At 52.5% G+C, this 20,609-nt stretch overlaps 1 protein-coding gene across 8 annotated transcripts in view; it reads right to left on the bottom strand.

Annotated features, from left to right (window-relative positions):
• Positions 1-20,609, bottom strand: part of NCOA1 (nuclear receptor coactivator 1) — a 157,588-nt gene that overhangs the window by 2,345 nt on the left and 134,634 nt on the right. For all 8 annotated transcript variants that reach the window (XM_085218252.1, XM_085218247.1, XM_085218245.1 and 5 more), the window contains 10 exons: positions 15,843-16,017; positions 14,582-14,767; positions 11,499-11,625; positions 8,185-8,353; positions 5,267-5,581; positions 4,967-5,068; positions 3,347-3,746; positions 2,264-2,438; positions 1,322-1,505; positions 372-461 (listed from right to left, as the gene is read on the bottom strand). In XM_085218252.1, coding sequence (XP_085074378.1) covers positions 372-461; positions 1,322-1,505; positions 2,264-2,438; positions 3,347-3,746; positions 4,967-5,068; positions 5,267-5,581; positions 8,185-8,353; positions 11,499-11,625; positions 14,582-14,767; positions 15,843-16,017 — 1,923 coding nt within the window. The remainder of the gene's footprint in view (positions 1-371; positions 462-1,321; positions 1,506-2,263; positions 2,439-3,346; positions 3,747-4,966; positions 5,069-5,266; positions 5,582-8,184; positions 8,354-11,498; positions 11,626-14,581; positions 14,768-15,842; positions 16,018-20,609) is intronic.

A 20,609-nucleotide genomic window follows, 5' to 3' on the forward strand; every position in this document is an offset into this window, starting at 1 on the left:
CAGAGTTTCTGCTCAGTGAGCAGCTCTCCGAGTCCCCAAGCACCACTGCACCATAGAATCTCCAAATTGGAAGGGACCCTTAGAGGCCATCTGTCCCACTCCCTGTACTGAACAGGGACACCCACAGCTCCATCAGTGCTCAGAGCCCATCCAGCCTGACCTTGGCTGTCTGCAGGGACGGGACACCCACTGCCTTTCAGGGTGACCAGCAGGGTCAGACCTAGCCCTGCACACTGAAACAGCCCTGGCTAACAGCTCGCCTGGTGCCAAGCGTGCCGACAAGGCATGGCTGGAGAACGTTCAAGTTTTATTGGCAGCACAGCAAACTCCTCTCTCTGTACCTGAGATGTGCTTAGCAGTTTCTTACTGACCTGCGCCCCATCTGCTTCTGTTTTCAAAAGGTCAGTGGAGGAAAGCTGGTTGCAGTAAAGGCCCGTGGGTCTCAGCGCCGGGTCGTTTACCTGTCAAAAGCAGTAACAAAGCTCAGAGTGGGCTCTGGATGTCCCCAAGGCACTCATTACCCCCTCGAGCTGAGCTGGGTGGGTTTGGGAAACTCAGAGCCCAGGTGGGTTTGGGGAGGGGGAGCCCATGGGGCAGCACCAGCGTCCTCTCATTCTGAGGCTGGGACGCATTTTGCCTTTCTCTCCATCTCCTGCACTTTGCCTTGGGCTGCTGCCAGGGACACGTGGTCTCCAGGGAGCGTGGCATGTCACCAAATGCACTTGACACGAGGGGGAAAAGCCGCTGGGGAAGCTGCAAGCCCCAGCCTGCAGCACTCCCACACAAACCCAGTGAGCCAAGAGCGGCTCCAAGGACCTTAATGACACTGAGAACAAACCCCAGCAGCTAAAATTTCAGGAGGGCCAGAGCCTCAAACAGCCACAGTGCTTGGCCATGGCTGGTGGCAGTGTCCTGGGCACAATCAGCCAAGTGCAGGTTTGCACGCGCTCCGTTTGGATACAGCTACCAGGAGATATGCAAAGCCACCCCCAACACCTTGTCAAAGCAGCTCTGGAGGTGCTGGGGATGCTCTGCTTCCCTCTAAGGACACAGAGGCTGCAGCCTCCCCCGGGTGTAACACAGCAGTGTCAATGGAGCAGGGACATCTGCTGCCCTTCTTGGGAAGGGCTGGGAAAGGGGAACTCTAAAATGCATTGTGGCAAATCCCCAGCGCTAAACCCACAGCCAGGTGAAGGTTGGGATATGCACTGCTTGTAAATGAAGAAATTACAGAAACAAATGAATCTAACAAATCTGGGGAGACCCGTTAGGAAAGCAACCCTCCAGAATGCTGGGGAGGGCCGTGAGCAGTGGCACTGACCTGCTCTGAGCACATGGAGTTCATCCCAGGCATCTGCAGCGAGTTCATCTGCATCTGTCCCGCCATGGGATTCATGTTCTGGACGTTGGTGTTTCCTCCTGCCATAGAGACGGTGATGCTCATGTTGTTGTACATTCCCTGCTGGGCCGGTGCTGGCTGGGTCTGCCCCGTTTGGCTGAATACGCTGATGGAGAGGGGAGAAAAGGGTTAACCAAGTGCTGTTGGGAGGATGCTCTCTGCCTGCCTGTTCTGGAAGGGATGAAGCACGTGGAGCCATCAGAGGAGCTTCAGCCACCCGAGGAAGCCCTCTAAGGCCGGTGACTACTGTAGGAACATCTGCCCTCTGCTCCTCAGTGCGATGTGGTGGGGCAGGAGGGACAACAGGGACAAGAGGGGACCACCAAGGAAGTGATGCAAAGCCCTGGATGAGGTGACACCAAGCTCTGCTTGACCAGGGAAGGTCAGCTGAGCTACCTGCAGGCACAAAGCAACACAGCCTCAGGCGAACTTTTTAATTGCTCATTTCTGGAGATCTGAAGCTCCAGAAATTTGACTTGCACAAAACCAAGCAGAAGTCTGATGGCTCTTCCCATTCGCTTCCAAAGTCTATCAGTTTTCACAAGGCATGATGAAGACACCTCACTCCAACAGCTCCTCACTGATTTAAACCACTGTGCTGGGTCCTTCTGGCCATCCCAAGACAAGGTGAGCATGAAGCCATGGGTCGGTGGTTGACTTGCACATGGAGTGAGGACACTGGATATAGGTTCAGCCAGGCTGGGACTGTCTCCTTGGTGTCACCATGTCTGCTCTTGGTGTCCTGTCTGCTCTTCCCACGTCCCACCTCCCCACCCAGGCTGCCCTAGCCCAGGTCAGTAGGGCAGCAGCTCCTTTATTGTCCCTTCCAGCCCAACCCACCCAATGACACCATGGTGACCTTACTTGCTGTTCCCCATGGCTCCCTGCTGCCAGGTCTTCATGTCGGGTGACTGATAGCCCGGTGCAGGCGGTGCTGGCTGCAGCATTGGGCTTTGAGATGGAGGGAGCTGTGGTGACATCAGGGGACTGCTGGGGCTGAGCGAGGGGGCGAAGGCGGGCTCATTCTGCTGACCCATGCCTGGGGAAGGAAGGACAGACAGCATCAGCTGTGCGATCCATTAGCAGCCTCCCCTCTTCCTCCTCCTCGTCCTGCAACTGCTGCCATCAAACCCGTGACTTTTGCTCTTGGAGTCTCTGGTTTTCATCTCAAGCAGCTCTATCACTCAAATTCAAATAACTCATAGATGAATTATTGGGGAAACCGCCCCACCACGTGGTTTCCACCAGCAGGTACTCCTATTTTGTACCACACCTGTATGGAAAATAGCCAAGGTAATGCCAAGACAATGGCAAAGGTGGTTCCTGCAGGGCTCTGCTCATCGGTTACGTGTGCCATGTTGAGACCCCACGCTGCTGCTGAATGGGAGCAGCTTCAAGCACTCAGCATCATCCATGCACCCCTCCGCACAGGCTCACCAATGTCATCAGAGCTCTGTGCCCAGGCAAGGAGCATGAGCTGGCTGCAGCCCATTTCAGACATCTCAGTGACAATACCGACTTTTCCAGAGCATATAAATTTAAGGAAGCACAATTTAGAGAACTGCTTTGCAGTTTCCTTTCTGCAGAAAGAATGAACAAAGAAATGAATTATTTGCCAAAATTATCTATTTTTAAGGGGGTTCAACCAGGAAAGGTTTGCTTGGGATATACGGAGTAGTGAGATGCCGTGCGAAATGGTGGCAGTGTGGCTGTGCCCTTTGCCTATCCTTCCCCACTGCTTTTACACCACTGGTGTAAATGCAAGCAAAACCCCAATGGCAGCAAAATCCCTCCCATGTGTTATTTGCTAAACGTGTGTTTTCTAGGGTCATCCCTGTTCTTCTCCTATCCCCGCACCCTCCAGTGTGCCCATTCCCTTGCCAACCACCCCCTACCCAGAGACGCCGGTTCCAAGAGGGGCACACAGTCCCCTCCATCCCCACCTACCTGATCCCGAATACTGAAAGATGTTCTGCTGCATCTGCGGCGTCATCCCAGCACCGAACTGCCCTCCGACGCTGCCCATCATCCCCCTGGTCACCATGCCGCCACGGTTGGCCAACGCAGCCTCAGGGCTGGACGCCAGCTGCGAGAAGGGGCTGGTGGAGGTGGGAGGGTTCCCGGGGCTCGTACCGTAGTTGGGGGGATAAGGGAATTGCTGTGGGGGAGCCTGGGGGAGGCGGGCGGCCCCCATTTGCACCGGGAGCCCGGCTGAGGGTGGGAGGTTGTTGCCGAAGCTCTGCTGTCTCATGAGGATGGCTCGCTGCTGCATGAGCTGCCGCTGCCGGTGCTGCTGGCTGTAGAGCTCGCGTTGACGCTGGGCCAGCATCTGGGCGTTGAGGGGAGGCTGTGGGGAAGGAAGATGTTAAAAGAGTTAACTCCTCTTTGCATCTCAGTGTACAGCTCAGAGCCCCGGGAGCGACAAGCCGTGCCCCTGTTTGGGGCAACCAACGGCCTCGATTTGTGAAGGGAAGCTGGGAGGAAAAAAGGGAACACGGCACCAAGGAGCGACTGGGGAAATGCTGTAGATTGGATGGTCTGTGCAAATCAGTGGTTGAGGATCTCAAAGGATCGGCCCCCATCCAGGCTGTGTCCCCCAGGCAAATGGGAAAGCCTGTATGATTGCCCTGCTACCAGGTATGATTGTCTCATTGGATCATCGCTTCTAGTGGATGCAGCGAAAGCCACTTTTTGTGCCCTTCATAGAATCATAGAATGGCCTGAGTTGAAGAGGACCACAACGCTCATCCAGTTCCAACCCCCTGCTATGTGCAGGGTCACCAACCAGCAGACCAGGCTGCCCAGAGCCACATCCAGCCTGACCTTGAATGCCTCCAGGGATGGGGCATCCACAGCCTCCTTGGGCAACCTGTTCCAGTGCCCTTCGGGGAAGGCTCCCAGCAAGGAGTGCCCAACACCAGGATCTCTGACCTTGACCCCATGAAATCACCCCATGACATTTCCCGTGGTGCTGGCTCCTTCCCTAGCTGCCGGGCCAGATGTGCTCCCATCCATCACCATAGGAGCTGCAGCGCAGCAAGAGAGAACTCAACAAAGCCATCACAACTGCCAGTGGAGCTCTGATGGAAAGCGCCGGGTCCCTCTGTCTGCAGCTCATATTCCCCACCAGAGATGCTGTGATGCTTAACGAAACTTGCAGGCTTCTCAGAGAAGTGGAATAAAGTTACCAGAACTCAGCTACGCTTTCCAACTCCTCCTTGCAGGGAGCAGATGTTTTATCCACTTTATTAGAAGTGAAACAAGAACTTTAGGGCCTGGGGATTTGCAGGATCATTAAGAAGATTTCACTGGAGATTCTGGTATTTAAAGGATGGCATCTATTTTCCAAAGATCCTTCTCAATTAACGATCTTGGCACGTTTGTCTCTAAGCGATAATGAGGTCTTTGTGCCTTACCCAAGCGTAGGGGATGGAGTAAAGGGGGAGGAAAAAGAATCACAAAGGCACATCTGGAGCCACTCCTCTGCATGGTGGGTGATGTCCCCATCCCCAGGGAATGAGCAGATGGGACTGAGCTGCCTTTGCCACCACGCTGCATCCCCCTTACCTGCGGGGTCATCTGCTGCTGCATGCCCGCCCTCATGTTGATGCCCACGGGGGAGTTGGCTGCAAACTGGTTGAGGATCGCTTGCCGGTTCTGATGGATCAGCTGCAGGGAAGGGAGGACAATCAGGAAGGTTTTCCAGCTACAGATGCAGATGTTCCAGCAATATTTTCCCTTAGTGTCCACCCAGCCTCCGGCTACTCAAAGCCCTCCCAATCTCCCCCCATTGCAGGACTGGTGCCGCAGGGAGGACGCTGCATCCCTCTCACCCATGGATCCAGCTGGAGGTAGGGGGGACTTTACCTGCTGCTGGCCCTGCAGCCGCTGCTGCAGCTGAAGTCGCAGCTGGTTGGGAGCCGTGGGGGGTCGGCTGAGCGTCTGCCGGGGCTGCATGGCCATGGTGGTGGGGAAGGCACCGCGCGGCGGCGGGACCTGAACCGGCATGGGACCGAAGGACGGCTTCTGCCGGACCATGCCGGGGAAGGCGGCAGGGAGGTTGGTGGTGGGAGATGCTGAGGAGTAAGGCTGGGGGTACATGCCGGGCTTCTGCTCCATCATCAGAGGAGGGGTGGCTTGCTGGGGCTGGAACCGTTCTGTCAGGGCTTCCAGCCCGCCGCCCTGGAAGGGAGAAGAGGGAGGAAAATCTTTACGCTGCAGCCCCACCTGCAGCCATCCCTATCCAGCACAGCTCAAGGGCAGAGCTATCCCAGGTGGGGTTAACCATCGTTCCTCAAGGCTTTGATAATCTTGGAGGGATGGGACTGATTTCTGCTGGCTTGTTTTGGAGCAAGGACCCCAGGAAAAAAGTCCTTGGATATGCGCTTGGGGTTCATCTCTCTGTGTCCAAAGCACTGATGGATTGTGGTGTGCTCACTGCTCATGGAATTATGGAAACCATGGAATCATGGAACCATAAAATCAGAGAATCATAGAATCATGGAACCACAGAATCATAGAATTGTAGAACCACGGAATCACGGAATCACAGAATCATGGAACCACAGAAACGTGGAATAATGAAATCACAGAACCATAGAAACATGGAATCATAGAACCACGGAACCACAGAGCCATAGAATCATGAAACAATGAAACGACAGAACCATAGAAACATGGAATCATAGAACCATGGAACCACACAGTCATGGAATAATGAAATCAAAGAACCACAGAATCATGTAATCACAGAACCATGGAACCACAGAATCAGTGAATAATGACATCACAGAACACAGAATCAGAGAATCACAGAACCACAGAATCGTGGAGCCACACAATCAAGGAATCACAGAATTCTACAATGGTTTGAGGTGGAAGAGACTTAAAGCCCATCCAATCCCAACCATGGCAGGAACCATGGCAGGGATATCTCCCACCAGACCAGGTTGCCCAAAGCCATCCACCTTGTCCTTGAGCACCTCCAGGGATGAGGCACCCACAGTTTCTCTGGGCAACTTGTGCCAGGGTCTCACCACCCTCATCAGCATCTCTTTGGGCAGGGCATCACACTTGGAAGATCAACACGAACGAGGGACATAGTCAGGTCTTCTCCCTCTTCCATAAATTAAGATCATAGAAAGCTCAAATCCTATGATTTATCATAGAATCATAGAATCACCAAGGTTGGAAAAGACCTACAAGATCATCCAGTCCAACCGTGCACCTATTACCAATAGCTCCCACTAAACCATGTCCCTCAACACAACATCCAGTCTTTCCTTGAACACCCCCAGGGTCGGCGACTCCACCACCTCCCTGGGCAGCCCATTCCAGTGCCTGACCACCCTTTCTGAAAAGTAATACTTCCTAATGTCCAGCTTGAATCTCCCCTGCCGTAGATGGAATATATATGGCTCAAGGACTGGGTTCCAGGTCATAAAACAGCAGCCTATAACCACACTTGAGCTTTTCTCATCTTTTCTCCCCAAACTACCCACTTTCCACTCAGCTCTTCCTTTCCCCATGTCCTCAGTAATGTGGAGGAGAGGGAAACAGCCCAAGCCCCCCGGCATGGAGGCGGCTCGGGGAAAGTCAAGGAGATCCATCCATGTCCTGAAGTGACAAAGCATCTCCAGGGCAACCACGTGCCTTCCCTCATAGCCAGCACTGGACGGGGACTGAAGTATCTGGGTCCAAAGTGCAAAAATTTGAAGTCAGACTAAATCCCTAAGCTCTCCCCAGGGATGTGAAGTCCTACCTGCCAGTAAAACATCCTACACAGGCTGTCCAGGGAGGTGGTGGGGTCACCACCTCTGGGGGGGTGTTCCACAACTGTGGGGACGTGGCACTGAGGGATGGGATCAGTGGACACGGTGGGGTGGGTCGGGGTTGGACTTGGGGATGTGAGAAGTCTTTTCCAACCTGAATGATCCTATGATTCTGTGATTCACACAGGCTTTCAGTTCTGCTCATTGTTTTGGAAAAAGCATGTGAGCACCACAGGGCACGGAAAGAGAAACCACTCTATGAAAAAACCCGAGCAATGCATCTCATCTTCCACGTCCCTTACTCCCTGCCTAAATTCAGGCTTCCCCCTGGCCATGCCCTGTTATTCAGAACAACCCAAATCCTTCAGATGCCTCTGCACGGGCGCCTGTAGCCTGGGCCATGGTGCTATCCGAATCAGACGGCAACACCGGAGCAAAACTGTCATTTTTTTCCACGGTTAAATTAGAGGAGAGGGGCAGCTGCAGTGTAAGCCAATCTCAACAGCGAGGGCTGCTGGCTCTCATACCAGCCAGGCCATTAGCTATATTATTAGGCAGCACAATTAAGGCTCAGGAATCTCTGCCTGTGGGACTCCAGCTGGAAGGCTCCTCCACGCCCCAACCCTGAGCGTGGCGGGGAAGCGGGCCGGGCTGCCAGCCCTCCCCACACCCCGACACATGAGCTGCCCTTTGAAGGGCTGACGTTTCTCATGGGGGATGGCGTTTTTAAGCCGAGAGCGGCCTATTGGATTTCATGGGGATGCTTTCCAGCATTTTTTTTCTCTGTGGAATGGCAGAGGATTAAGTATCCCCTCCGAATCTGATGCGCTTTCCCACTCACATCTGGCCTCCCGTGACCAGATGTTGGAAATCCTCCTCCTCCACGCTCATGTCAGAGCTCAGCATCTGCTGGAACTGGATGATCCTTAAGGTCCCTTCCAACCTCAGCTGTTCTGTGACTGTATGACCTGACCACGGCCCCGACCTCTTTCCGACCCCACTGAGCCTCTCTACCTGCACCAGTTTGTCAATGCCAAGGGCTCGGTCCAGCTCAGCCAGCTCCGTCTCATCCTTGCCGCTCAGGAAGGACACGAGCTGCTCCAGCAGTGCCTTCTCATCGTTGCGGCCCTCCGGGGTGGTGGGAGGACACAGGAGCTCGTCCAGCTGCGAGGTGATGCAGGGGCTGCGGAGACAAAAGCCCGAGGAGACACGTGAAGGGTCGTCAAAGCAGCAGCGGGGCTGAGCCATAGAAAATCCTGCTCTGCACTGCGCTGTTGGCCTCCCACCCATCACCCCACTGCCAGGATGAAATCCCACGGCGAACGGAGCCAGCGCTGGGCTTCGGTGGGGTTCTGGAGGACCACGTGGTGCTTTTGCTCTGCAGGAGTTACAGGCAGGGCGGTGGGAGGCAGCTCACAACGTGAGCAGGGAGCGGAGCGGGAGGTTGGGAAGGCGCTGGGACAGCTGGAAAAGAAACAGCTGAAGGCAGAGGGAACCTTTTAGTTGCAAAAAGAAGATTTCTGACAAGCTCGCTCGATATTCTTTGGGAATAAGATTAATATGTAATGAGAGACATTCCAATGATGTGACTAATTGGAGTCAATCGGATTTGCCGGGTCTGACACAATGAAGGGAGCCATGGCACATCACGCTCACAGAGAGACACAAAGGAGAGAACTGGAGCATGCCAGCAGTTCCCAAGCAGCAGACATGTTTATCCTTTTAGCTCCAGATGAGGACCAGATGTACAGTAAGGAACTGAAGCCAATGGGACCGAGAGTGCTGCAGCCAACACACGCAGTTTAATCCAGGGAAAGAAATACTGGGCGCTGGGATTTCTTACATTACAGAGCAGGGGCAGAGAGGGAAGCAGGGAGATAGAGGTGAAAAGCAGGGCTGGTTTCCTACGGCCCAGGTCCCTGCTACTGGCTGCTTTGTACTGAACCACTCGGAGGGCAAAGCCAAAGATGAGAGCTGGCTGCTCAAAGCCATCAATCCTGCAGAGAAAGTGGGGGACAAAGTTTTTCTCTGCATTAACAGGCAATGAGAGGATGAATGCAGGCTGGCAATTTCTCTTCGTCTCACCACAGACCTCTGCATGAATGGTTTATAAGGAGACCGTGGGACAGTACAACCCTTAGATAGGAAATAAACCTTCAATGACCATGTATGCTGCATTCCATGCAGGTCAGCCCCATGCTGGCAGGTGGGAGGAATTTGGTGTCAAATGCTGCTTGAAGTCCCATAAAACATCTCCCTGGCATGGCTTCCAAAGGCCTCCTGCCCAACACAGATGTCCTGAACACCGAGGGCATCCCTGCTGGCACAGTATGCCAGTGCTCTGGCCATCAAGCCAGGCCCTGGCCGACATTCTTGATCTTGGGAGATTAGAGGAAGATGTGTGAGAGCCGCCTGCAGCACCCTGGATGTGGTTCAAGGTGCCTTGGACCCGGACCACAGTGCCTGTACCACCCTTCCATCAATGACACAGAGCACTTAGGCTCAGAGCACAGAAGGGGGCATGTTGTAACCATCCCACCTGATCAAGAATTGAAGATCCAGATGGGTTGGGGACAAGGAGAACTTGCAAGGAAGCCCCCCTTGGCCAGGCAGGTCAGCTCACTGAGTAAGGCAGGAGCTCTGGTGGCGGATACATACCTTGCAGCTGGAAAACCTTCACAACCCCTAAAGCAAAAGCTCTGCTGGTAACACAGTTAAGAGAGGAGTTGCTCTGAAGCTGGAGCCCAACTGAAGGCACACGATGCAGAACAATCTGTGCACGTTATCGGTGCAGTTTATGGCTGTGCCACTAGATGGAAGTGCACAAATCCCAGCCAACCCTCTGACTTTAGACTTCCTCTCTGGCTTTACAGAGGAATCTGCTCTCTTCAATTTCTCTGCCGTTGCTTTTCAAGTCTGTTGTACCAAAGCAGAGCCTGAAGACCTCTGCAAGGGCTGACGAACCCCTTCCTTGTGATGAAGCAAGTTCTGGAAGGGGATGCTGAGAAGCAAGCCTTATCTACAACACAGTGGCTGCTTTTTGCTCCTGGGGACTCAAAGTGCTGTTCCAGAGACTGCCAAGGCAGCTCTCACCTATGGAGCTCCATCAGACATAAGGCTGCTGAAGTTATTGCAGGGAAGTGAGGTGGGAAGTGGGCACCAGAAAGGCTGTCTGGCTCCGTGCTTGGAGCACAGGGCTGCTGAGTAAGGTAAGGTCATTTTCCCCTGATAAAGCAAGTGAAGCAGCATTTTAAGGAACATTTGTAGCTTAAAACCAAGATTGATTTTTAGAACTGCTCTGCCCTTTGCTGGATATGCCCCACAGATCTCACATCAACGACAAAACTGCGACACACCACTGAGATCTAAAAGGGAAGCTGCTTCCTTGCAACAAGGACTCGAGCTGATGTAAGCGCTCTTCCTCATTTAAACAGGGATTGGTTTTATCTCCCAGCAATTTCAAGCAATGAGAGGCTGAGTCTTTCCAGCCAAAATCCAACATCCGTGTTCAAAGACCACTTAGGCAATTCTTTTCTTGGGCTGAGTGAAGAGTTTTTAGAAATGAATCCAAACTTAGCTCCTAGAAGAAGATGTCTGGCTCTTGCCTTGCTCAAATACAATTCTCATACATTTGCTCTTCGTGGCAGGAAAACAGAAGCTTTGCTTATCTGTGAAGGATTTAATTAGCAACCCATGGATGGATCTTGGCAGCAAGGGCTGGAAAAGGATCCTCCCAGAGCTCATCATCTATCTAACAGGTATCTGACCTCTGGGCATGGGAAAGGACTCAGCCTCCGTCCACACTGCCAATGCTGATGCCTTGGAGAGCTCCTGAATGAGGAAGCCCTGTGACCTCTGTATGGCATCAAGCACAGAGCACCACCAGCAAGGCTCCCTGCGCTCCTCACCTCCAGCCTCAAAGTAATCGACCTCCAGGCTCCTGCAATAGCATTGCTATGACATTTACAGCCAAGGAATGATGTTGCATGCTGAGGTGATGACTCCTTGGCTGCTCTGCAGGGCAAGGACCTAAAGAGGACCTTTCAGTTGAAGCCGAGCAAATGGGGACAGCGAAGAGCTGCAGTGACATGAAGACACAAAACTGTCCCATGGCTCTCGTGATGCCACTGCTGACCCCAGAAAGAAAAATGTGGGAGAATTCTAGCTGCAGTATTGATTAGTGAGGACTTTCAATGTGGATATATGGGATTAACTGGGTCTGGACCAAGAATTGATGGTGCATGCCCTGTTTACAGAGGCAGAAATTGCTAGAACATCCCAGTGTCCTGCTGGGTGAGATCAGAAAGTCACCGAGCTGCAGTACTTACTCTTCAGGTTTACTCAGCGTGCTTCGGTTCATGGGTGCCATGCTGTTATCTGTCCATGGGATCTGCTCGCCCATGCCTGGCTGCCCAAACTGGTGATCTGGCACCCCCATCTCCAGCTCTGACATCCCTGTGGGGAGAAGAGGGGTCAGGGGAGGAAGCGTTAGCGTGCCAAGGGGACTCAGGCACCTTAGGAGATGTGCAGAGAGATGCTGACAGTGGGCAAAACCACAGCCAAGGTGCCATGCCCATGCCCAAGGCACATTGCCATGAAGGCATTGATGCTTTCTGCAGATAAATCCTCTGTTAGAGATAACACGCACAAAATTCAGAGCTCGGTCTCATACTCAAACCCAAAGGATGAGCCTGGGCTTTGGGTGAACACTTGTGTGGCTGCTCCAGCAGATCTATGTGTCCTCAATATGTACCAACGCTATGACCCCATCTCAGTTCCCCTTTTCTGAACATTTCCAGCAAGTTTCTCAAAATCTAGTCAAGTCAGAGGGCTCATTCTCGAAGGCCAGCTGTTAGCACTGGAGATTTTAGTTGAAAAAAATAGCACACACCCATTAGCATCTTCTGACTCTATTTTGGAGAAAAGTTAATTTGTGCAGGGAAAGGAGCCAATGCAATTAGATTAAGTTTAGCACAACTTGGAGCCTGAGCCCAGGACAGGGAGATTTATGTGGATGGAGACTTTACATCATCCAACTCAAAATAGAATCACAGAGTCATAGAATCAATTAAGGCTGGAAAAGACCTCTAAGATCACCCAGTCCAACCCCAACCTGTCCTCACTGTGCCCACTGGCCATGTCCCCAAGTGCCACATCTCCACTGTTCTTAACACCTCCAGAAGATCAGAGAACACCTTGGCTAAGTTGGCCATGGAGCCCCATGCAGATGGACACAAGGGATAAGCCCACTTCTGGCCAGGTTGGGATTGCTGCTTCAGGATATGTCATCGGTGGCCAGTGCCATGGGCTTGCAGGGTACCAAGGATGCAAATCTTTATTTTTTTTTTAACTTCACTAAGCTCTGTTGTGATGATTTTTTTCCCCAATAAAATACAGCACTGAAGAGAACTGAGGTGCCATCAGCAGAGCTTCCAACATCCCAACGGAACAGAAATCCCAGGCACAGCCCAGAGAGGGCAGAGGAACAGGAGGCAGGACCTGGTGACTTGGTGGACATCCAGAACAGGGAAGTGCCCTATCTGGGGACAAACCCAGCAGTGCTTGGTGTCTTCCCTGTCGTCCCAAGGTATCCCCAGCTCCAGGCAATGACAGCTCCCAGATTGAGCCTGTTTTGTGGGTTTTACACCAAAACACAAGAGCCCTAAGCTTGCTCTTGGATGGAAGCAGGGAGAGGTGTTCCTTTACTTCTTGCAATGTCTTGAAAAAAGCCTTAAGGTTGCTTGGCAACAGGCGGATAAAAGCAGTGGCAGCAGCAGCTCCAGTGGGGCCGGCTCCGCGCAGCCGCAGTGCAGAGCTCCAAGTCTTCCCTGCTTGCCTGACAACAGTTCCCAGTTCTGTTTCTGCTGAAAACTGCAGTTTTTTCCCAATCAAAGCATCAGCCTGCAGCTGCTCATGGTCATGAAGGCGGGTGTCGTACTGCAGCTGCACAACGGCCTCGAGAGGAGGGAAGATCATGGGTGGGACCCTGAAGCTGGTGCTGGGCTGATGCTGGGCATAGCTTGGAGTGGGTAGGAAAACTGTAGTGCTGAGCAGCTCAGCAGGCTATGAACATTGGGAAAAGAGGGGATCTGTTGAAGGAGGAAAGCTCAGACGGAGAAATACAGAGCATGGGCACAAAGAACAAAGTGAAAATTTGGGACCAGTGTGCTCTCACGAGTCTTGCACAGACATGGGGCCATCTGAGCAACAAAGGGAGATTCCCTTTGTGCAACACATGAAACTCTCTGGAAAAAGAAGCTGCCAGAGGAAGAAGGTCAATGTCATAACAGTGTGTCGGGGTGTGCGTCCACCTAACGCAGTGGTCAGGGCAAGAGCTGTGCTTACAGGTGAGCAGTGCCATATGCAGGATGCAGGAAATGCCAGGGGACAGCAGCTCAGTCCCATCCCACACCATCCTTGCTACCATCTAGAGAAGCAGAGCTTCTGTGAGGTCCCTCTTCCAGTGTTGCTCAATGCTAAATCCTTGAAGTGAGCCCCTTGTTCCTGCAGCCACGTACCAGCACACCTGAGCTGTTGGGTGGACCTGGCCACAGCACCATGTCACTGTCACTCCAAAGCAGCACAGGCACTCCAGGCTTCATGGAAATCTATTTTGACTTTAGTATGGCCCTTATTCAGAGGGCAGGGAGGCCCTGGCACAGGCTGCATAGGTAAACTGTGCGTGGCCCATTCCTGTCTGTGACCAAAGCTAGGCTGCAAGGGGCCCTGTGCAACCAGCCCACGGCAGGACTTGGAACTGGGTGGGCTTTAAGACCTCTTCCAACCCAAACCAAGACACCTGAGCCACTGCCTTGCTTCATGTAGCTGGAAAGAGAAGGAAGGTTTGGGTTTGCATTCTTGAGATGTCAGAGGGGCTCTTCTCTAGATAGGGAGATGGTGATGCTCTCTCATGCTGTCTCTCAAGGCATTTTCTGACTTTTTAGAAAGAAAAGGTGAACAGGAGGCATATTTAAGCCCAGTTCTGCCACCTTGCACTTCTTCAGCACCCACAAGAATGAACACAGAGTCATAGAGTCTTCAGGTTGGACAAGACCTCTCAGATCCCCAAGTCCAACCCCAGCCCACCCCACCGTGCCCACTGCCCACGTCTCTCAGTGCCACATCCCCACAGTTCTGGAACACCTCCAGGGATGCTGACCCCACCACCTCCCTGGGCAGCTGTGCCACTGCATCACCACTCTATAAGAGAAGAAATGTCTCCAAATACCCAACCTGAACCTCTCCTACTCCTACCCAAGGCCATCACCTCTCAAGACTTCCCCTTGGCTTTCCCTGTTTGTAACAGGGAGACCTGGCCCAAAAAAGCCCTCCAAGAGAAAGCTTTCCCATCACATCCCCCTTCTGCTGTCACAGCTGGCTGAGCAGAGCAGGTGCCCATGGCAGCACATACCTGTGTCAGGTGGGAAGGGGTTTGGTCCCGGCACAGTGCCCCTGCCCTGCTCGGCCGGCGCTCGGGGCCGCGGGCTGCTGCCGTTGGTTGCAGGGAAAGCAACTGGCCTGAGCTGAGATGGCTCCAGTGGGTCACAGAACTCAAAGGGGGCTCGAGCTGCCTGCATGCCCTGCCCGCTGCTGATAGCTGAGTTTGGAAAACAAAGATAAACATATAAAAATTCAGATCTCTTCCCACGAGCTCATCGCAACATCACCAGTGGATGCAGTGCCCCACCAGGAAGCTGACACTGGGTACTCTGGGGTAAGGGAGAAGGCTTGCATCTATAAGATATATGTAAATAGGTTTTATACAATAGCAGAATAGAGGATGAGGACCAATTCCTTCACAGTGAATGGGGATTCCTCTCAGGGGAGCAGCAGTAGTACAAGAGATGCTCCGCGATGCTGCCTGTGTGCACTCCAGCTATGTTCTGCTGGGCATTGCTGGCTTTAAATCAATTAAAACCGCATGGGAAAACGATGCTGTTAAGCCTCGCATCGTTACAACTCTCATTTGCATGGATTTTCACAAGTTCAGCTGCAGCTTGCCAGCGGGGAGCACGTAGCAAATGCTTCTGTTCACACTCAGACCTTTTCTGTATTTCTGCTGGGCAGTGATGCAGGGGATGGAATAAACCATAGCTGTGCACCAGGAAAAATCATACATGGGACAAAGCCCTGTAGGACCTGTCCTGGCTGCTGTGCTCGTGCTGGGGCTGGCAGGGCACTAAAGGGAACCAGTGAGGGTGGCACAGTGCTGCTGATCAGGACAGGCACGTGGCACGGGCTCCAGACAACAGCACTGCAACTTGGGTGCATTTGTACAGCCAAGTTCATGCTCTGCTTGTAAAGGCCTGCTGGCCCTGTTTGCTGCTCACGTCCCAGCACAGGGAAGCCAAGGAGCCACAGTTGGAGTCCCTGGCTTTCTCACTTGCTTGTGGGCTCCTTCAGGGGTTCCTTCAGAAGCAGGTGAGAGCGCTCACTTTGGAGAAAAAGCAGGGTGTTTTTTTCTATTTTAACCCCTCCCTGTCAGTTCTGACACTAAACCTGGGTGCACTCAGTCCCAACGCACTGCTTAAAAGTGACAGCAATGCTTCCAAACCTCCATTTCCAGGGGTCAAACTGCTCAATCTGGAGAGAACCTGAATCCCCCTTGTATTCTCTGTGCTCCCACCCCCCTAGGACCCCACATGGGGTCAAATCCCAGGGCTGACACCTACGGTTGAGGCCGGCGGGGGCTCTGGGGGCAGTGCTGGGCTGCAGGGGGGCTGCCAGCATTTCAGGTTTGACAGCCACGCCGCTCTCACTCCTCTCTGGCCCACACAAGCCTGGCAGCTGGGCAGCTTTCTCCAGTGATGGCAGGAGCTGGTCCAGCTGCTCCAGTTCGGCAGCAAACTGAGGAAGGAAAGGAGAGCAGAGGTTGGTGAGTTTGATTCCTTTGCAGTAATACAAAAGTGAGCTCGGTGGGAAAGGATCAGCCCCAAATCGCAGAAATGGGCACCAACGATGCTTCAAATCAAAACCACTCCAGAGCGGGTGGTGGCACTGGGATGGAATTAAGCAATGCTGGGATAATCCCTGGGCAATCCCAGATGAATGCATATAGAACCACAGAATCATTCAGGTTGGAAGAGGGCTTTAAGATTCTCAAGTCCAACTCCAACCCATCCCACCGTGCCCACTGGCCACGTCCCTCAGTGCCACATCCCCATGGTTCCTGAACACCTCCAGGGATGGTGACCCCACCACCTTCCTGGGCAGCTTTGCCTACCCTACAAGGATATCCCCCAGGTGCCAGGTTCCCTACCACTGAGCCCCATTCATGCCTGCTGCCCACGTGCTGCAATGAGCAGCATTATGAACAGCTCCACCAACACGGCCAAATAAAACTAATAGCTATTTAAAACACAAGATCAGAAAATTGTAGAATTATAGAATGGCCTGGGTTGAAAAGGACCACAACGCTCATCCAGTTCCAACCCCCTGCTATGTGCAGGTCACCAACCAGCAGCCCAGGCTGCCCAGAGCCACATCCAGCCTGGCCTTGAATGCCTGCAGGGATGGGGCATCCACAGCCTCCTTGGGCAACCTGTTCCAGTGCCTCACCACCCTTTGGCTGAAAAACTTCCGCCTCATATCTAACCTAAACCTCCCCTGTCTCAGTTTAAAACCATTCCCCCTTGATAATTTGCTTTGCTAATATACATATGTTCATGCTGAAATGAGAAGAATAAAAAATGGTTCACTCCAGGAGAAATGAATTAAGAGAACAACTGCCCCAAAGTGCACTCCTGTGCCTGCTTGGGGCACACAATTACCTTGATGGGAAGGAAAATGCCATCCAGCTCCTTCAGCCCTCATCAAGGCTGAGAGTGGATGAGCGGATGTTTAGCCCAAGGACTGGACTAAATGGGAAGGGTGATGGGGAAGGGATTTGTGCTGGTGGATATAAGATAAATGAGCTCTGGCAAACAAGAAAAGTATCTCAAGGGAAGTCAAATATTTCAAAATTTAAGGGCATTTTGTGTTTCCAGAAGAGCCACCTTTCAGTGTTTGGGAAGGTTAGGCCACTAACCGTGGGATAACGAATAGACAACCTGATAGTGCACTAAAAACCTCTGTGTATGATGGAGGCCTTCAGGGTTACTGCTCTCCGTGGGTCCAACTGAAAGGAGCCATCTCCAGATCTATCCAAGTACGGCGAGAAAAACTGCAGAAGACAGCTCTGTCTGCTTGCATTACTTCTCGCTTTTCCTCCCCCTTTCTGAATAAGGACAAAAAAAACCAAACCAATTTTCTCAAGCACCTAACAAAAGGGTCACACGGGAGGAATGCTGTTGGATCCTGGCGGGGCTGAGCCCACCCAGGCACCTCTGACATCCCCACCAATGTCACATTTCTGTCCTGACCTTATGCAGGGCCTTGTCCCCATCCCCACTGCCTCTACTGCAGGAACGAACTGGGGCTGTTAACACACACGACAGTGTGGGTTTTTTTTTTATTTACAGTGGCATTTTGCTAATTAAATGATGTTTAGGCAACACTGATGATGAGCAGCGTAACGTGAGCAGCAGGCATCGATGGCAGGATTTATAATGCAGTATTCAGGGCTGTGTCCTCCTGTGCATGCCTTCTATCCGACTCTAACCCAGAGGCCTGCAATGAAGGGTATCCTCGCACACTCAGGCATAACTGATGCCCTCAAGCAGGGAAATTATTGCTTCCCTTACAACGGATGAGATGAATGCAATTAAACAGCAGCCCATGGTGCCCTCTAAGTCACGCAGGACCACACCGGCACCTCTCCACTTGGATGCCCTTCTTGTGGCATCATCCTTCCTCCAGCAACAACAGCAAGCAGAAGGCTGGGAAACCAAATGGCACCACTGCAAATGGGGGGGAGACAAAGCAGGGAGCTGGGGGTTTGGGAGAGCTGGCACAGAGCGGAGCTGCAGTCAAAGCTGAGCATCCTGAGCATCCTTCTTTCCTGGAAGAGATCCTGGAGGAGCACAGGGCATCTTGCAGCAAAAGGAAGTGAGGCTGTGTTCTTGGAAATGAGCACAAGGATGAGGTGGAAAGAAAATAATTATGTGAGGTGAGTGGCAAGCTGCAGCGTGCCCCACCATTACGTCGCCCCAATTGATATTTCAATAGAAACATGAAGAAAAAATCCCAGGCAAGTGCTTGGATTTATTTGCAATAGCAGCTCCTCTCCCCATGGCTCACTGAAGCAATCCAGCTAGCAGAAACCACATGGCACTCAGCTCTGTCCTCGGATGCTGAGCAGTTATGGGCTGTTTGCTCCTCCGAACATGCAAGTGAAGGCTCCACAACCCTGCTCAAGTCTCTGTTGTTAACTCTTAGGAGCACTTCTGGTCCCATACATAGGTTTGCCATTCTCCAGCTGTCTGGGGAAAGATACTTGGAAATAAGAAGCCATGGGCAAGGCTAAAAACGTGAGCTTGCTTCCAACAGCAGAGCAGAGGGGCTCACAACCACAGCCAGGCTCCGAGTTCTCCAAAGCTGAGCATCCCAAAACTGGAAGGCAGCCGGCTCCCTTCCAAGACAGGCACATCCTGACTTGGATCTTGCCAACATAGAGGCAATTCATGGAATGAGAGAACCGTTCTGGTTGATAAAGACCTCTGAGATCACCAAGCCCAACCCCAGCCCATCCCACCATGCTCACTGACCACATCCTTCAGTGCCACATCTCCATGTTCCCCAAGCACCTCCAGGGCTGGTGACCCCACCGTATCCCTGGGCACCCAACCCAACTTGTTCCATCATTCTATGATCACAGCAAGAGATAACGAGTGAGATTCCCACTCGCCTGCAGGACAACTGACCACAGCTCCCAGGAGAACTGAGCCCTTAACCCTATTAAGAGACTCATTGCGTGTTGCCATCGGAGGCTTTGGGAGCTCTCTGTTATTCACACCGCACCTCTCAGCCCCATTTGACACAGTCAGTAAGCAGGCTATCAGCCCTGTTCTGAATGTCAGCCTCTCTGTTCTCTTTGCTTAAAAAGGATTAAGCAGCCTTATCCATGTTACCATCTCCCCTGGCTTTCAAAAATAAGAAATCTCTTCTATTCATAGCTGCATGTAATGAATATTTATACACTCAAATCTCTATTGCGGAGATCTGTCACTGGATTATTCAATTTAATAATACTTTTAGGATAACTAAAAGGCCTGTATAATTGCTAATCTCAGCCAACAAGAGGGCAACAGATTGAGAATTCCCGGGGACACGAGCCTTGAATGTGCCCAGAGATGCAGAATTAAGAGCCCTTTCACTTGGCAAGGCTCACACAGCCCCCTCCCCATTCAGGCCTGCCACCTGCAGCAAGCAGCACCGCTCCTTTCCCATTCTTATGCAGCTCGGAAAGCTTCTTCCTTCCTCTCCCAGCATTGCCTTGAAGCTCTGAGTTACCAAAACGTGGAAGCACCTTTAAGGTTGGGAAGGACCATTAAGATCACTGAGTCCAACCTCAGCCCACCCCACCGTGCCCACTGCCCACGTCCCTCAGTGCCACATCCCCACGGTTCTGGAACACCTCCAGGTTTGGTGACCCCACCACCTCCTGGGCAGCTGTGCCACTGCATCATTGCTCTTTATGAGGAGAAATGTTTCCTAACATCCAACCTGAATTTCCCCTGGCACAATCTGAGGTCATTACCACTCATCCTATCACTGTCATCCCAGAGCAGAGGCTGACCGCACTTCACCACAACCTCCTTTCAGCAGTTGTACAGAATGATATAGGTCTCCCCTGAGCTCCTCTGCTCCAAACTGATCCATCCCAGTGCCCTCAGCTGCTCCCCATAACACTAGTGCTGCAGACCCCTCATAGCTCCACTGCCCTTCTCTGGACACACTGCAGTGCCTCAGTGCCTTTCTTGTAGTGAGGGGCCCAACACTGAACACTACACTGGAGGTGCAGCCCCACCAGAACTGAGTACAGGGGATGATCACCTGCAGAGAATCATGGAATCACAGAATCACAAGGTTGGAAACGACCTGCAAGATCATCTAGTCCAACCGTCCTCCCATTACCACAGCTATCACAAGCTACTAAAGCACATCTCGTAGTTCCTCATCCAGACAACTCTGCACTCTGCCTCAGCCCAGCTATCCAGCCTGTCCAGATCCCTCTGCGGGGCCTTCCTCCCCACCTCCTCATCTGCAAACTTACTGAGGGTGCACTCAGTGCCGTCATCCAGGTTATCAGTAAGAATACTAAACAGGTTCCCCAGTACCAACCTCTGGGGAACATCATTTGTGATCAGCCACCACTTGGATGGAATTCATTCACATCACTCTCTGGGCCCAGCCCTACAGCCAGTTCTTTACCCAGTGAAGAGTACAGCTGTCCCAGCCACGGGCTGCAGCTTCTCCAGGAGAATACTGTGGGAGACTGAGTCAAATACTTTACGAAAGTCTATGCAGGTTACATCCACAGCCTTTCCTTCATCCACCAG

The sequence above is a fragment of the Meleagris gallopavo genome, chromosome 2 (assembly GCF_905368555.1).
Source record: "Meleagris gallopavo chromosome 2, MGAL_WU_HG_1.1, whole genome shotgun sequence".
NCBI lineage: Eukaryota > Metazoa > Chordata > Aves > Galliformes > Phasianidae > Meleagris > Meleagris gallopavo.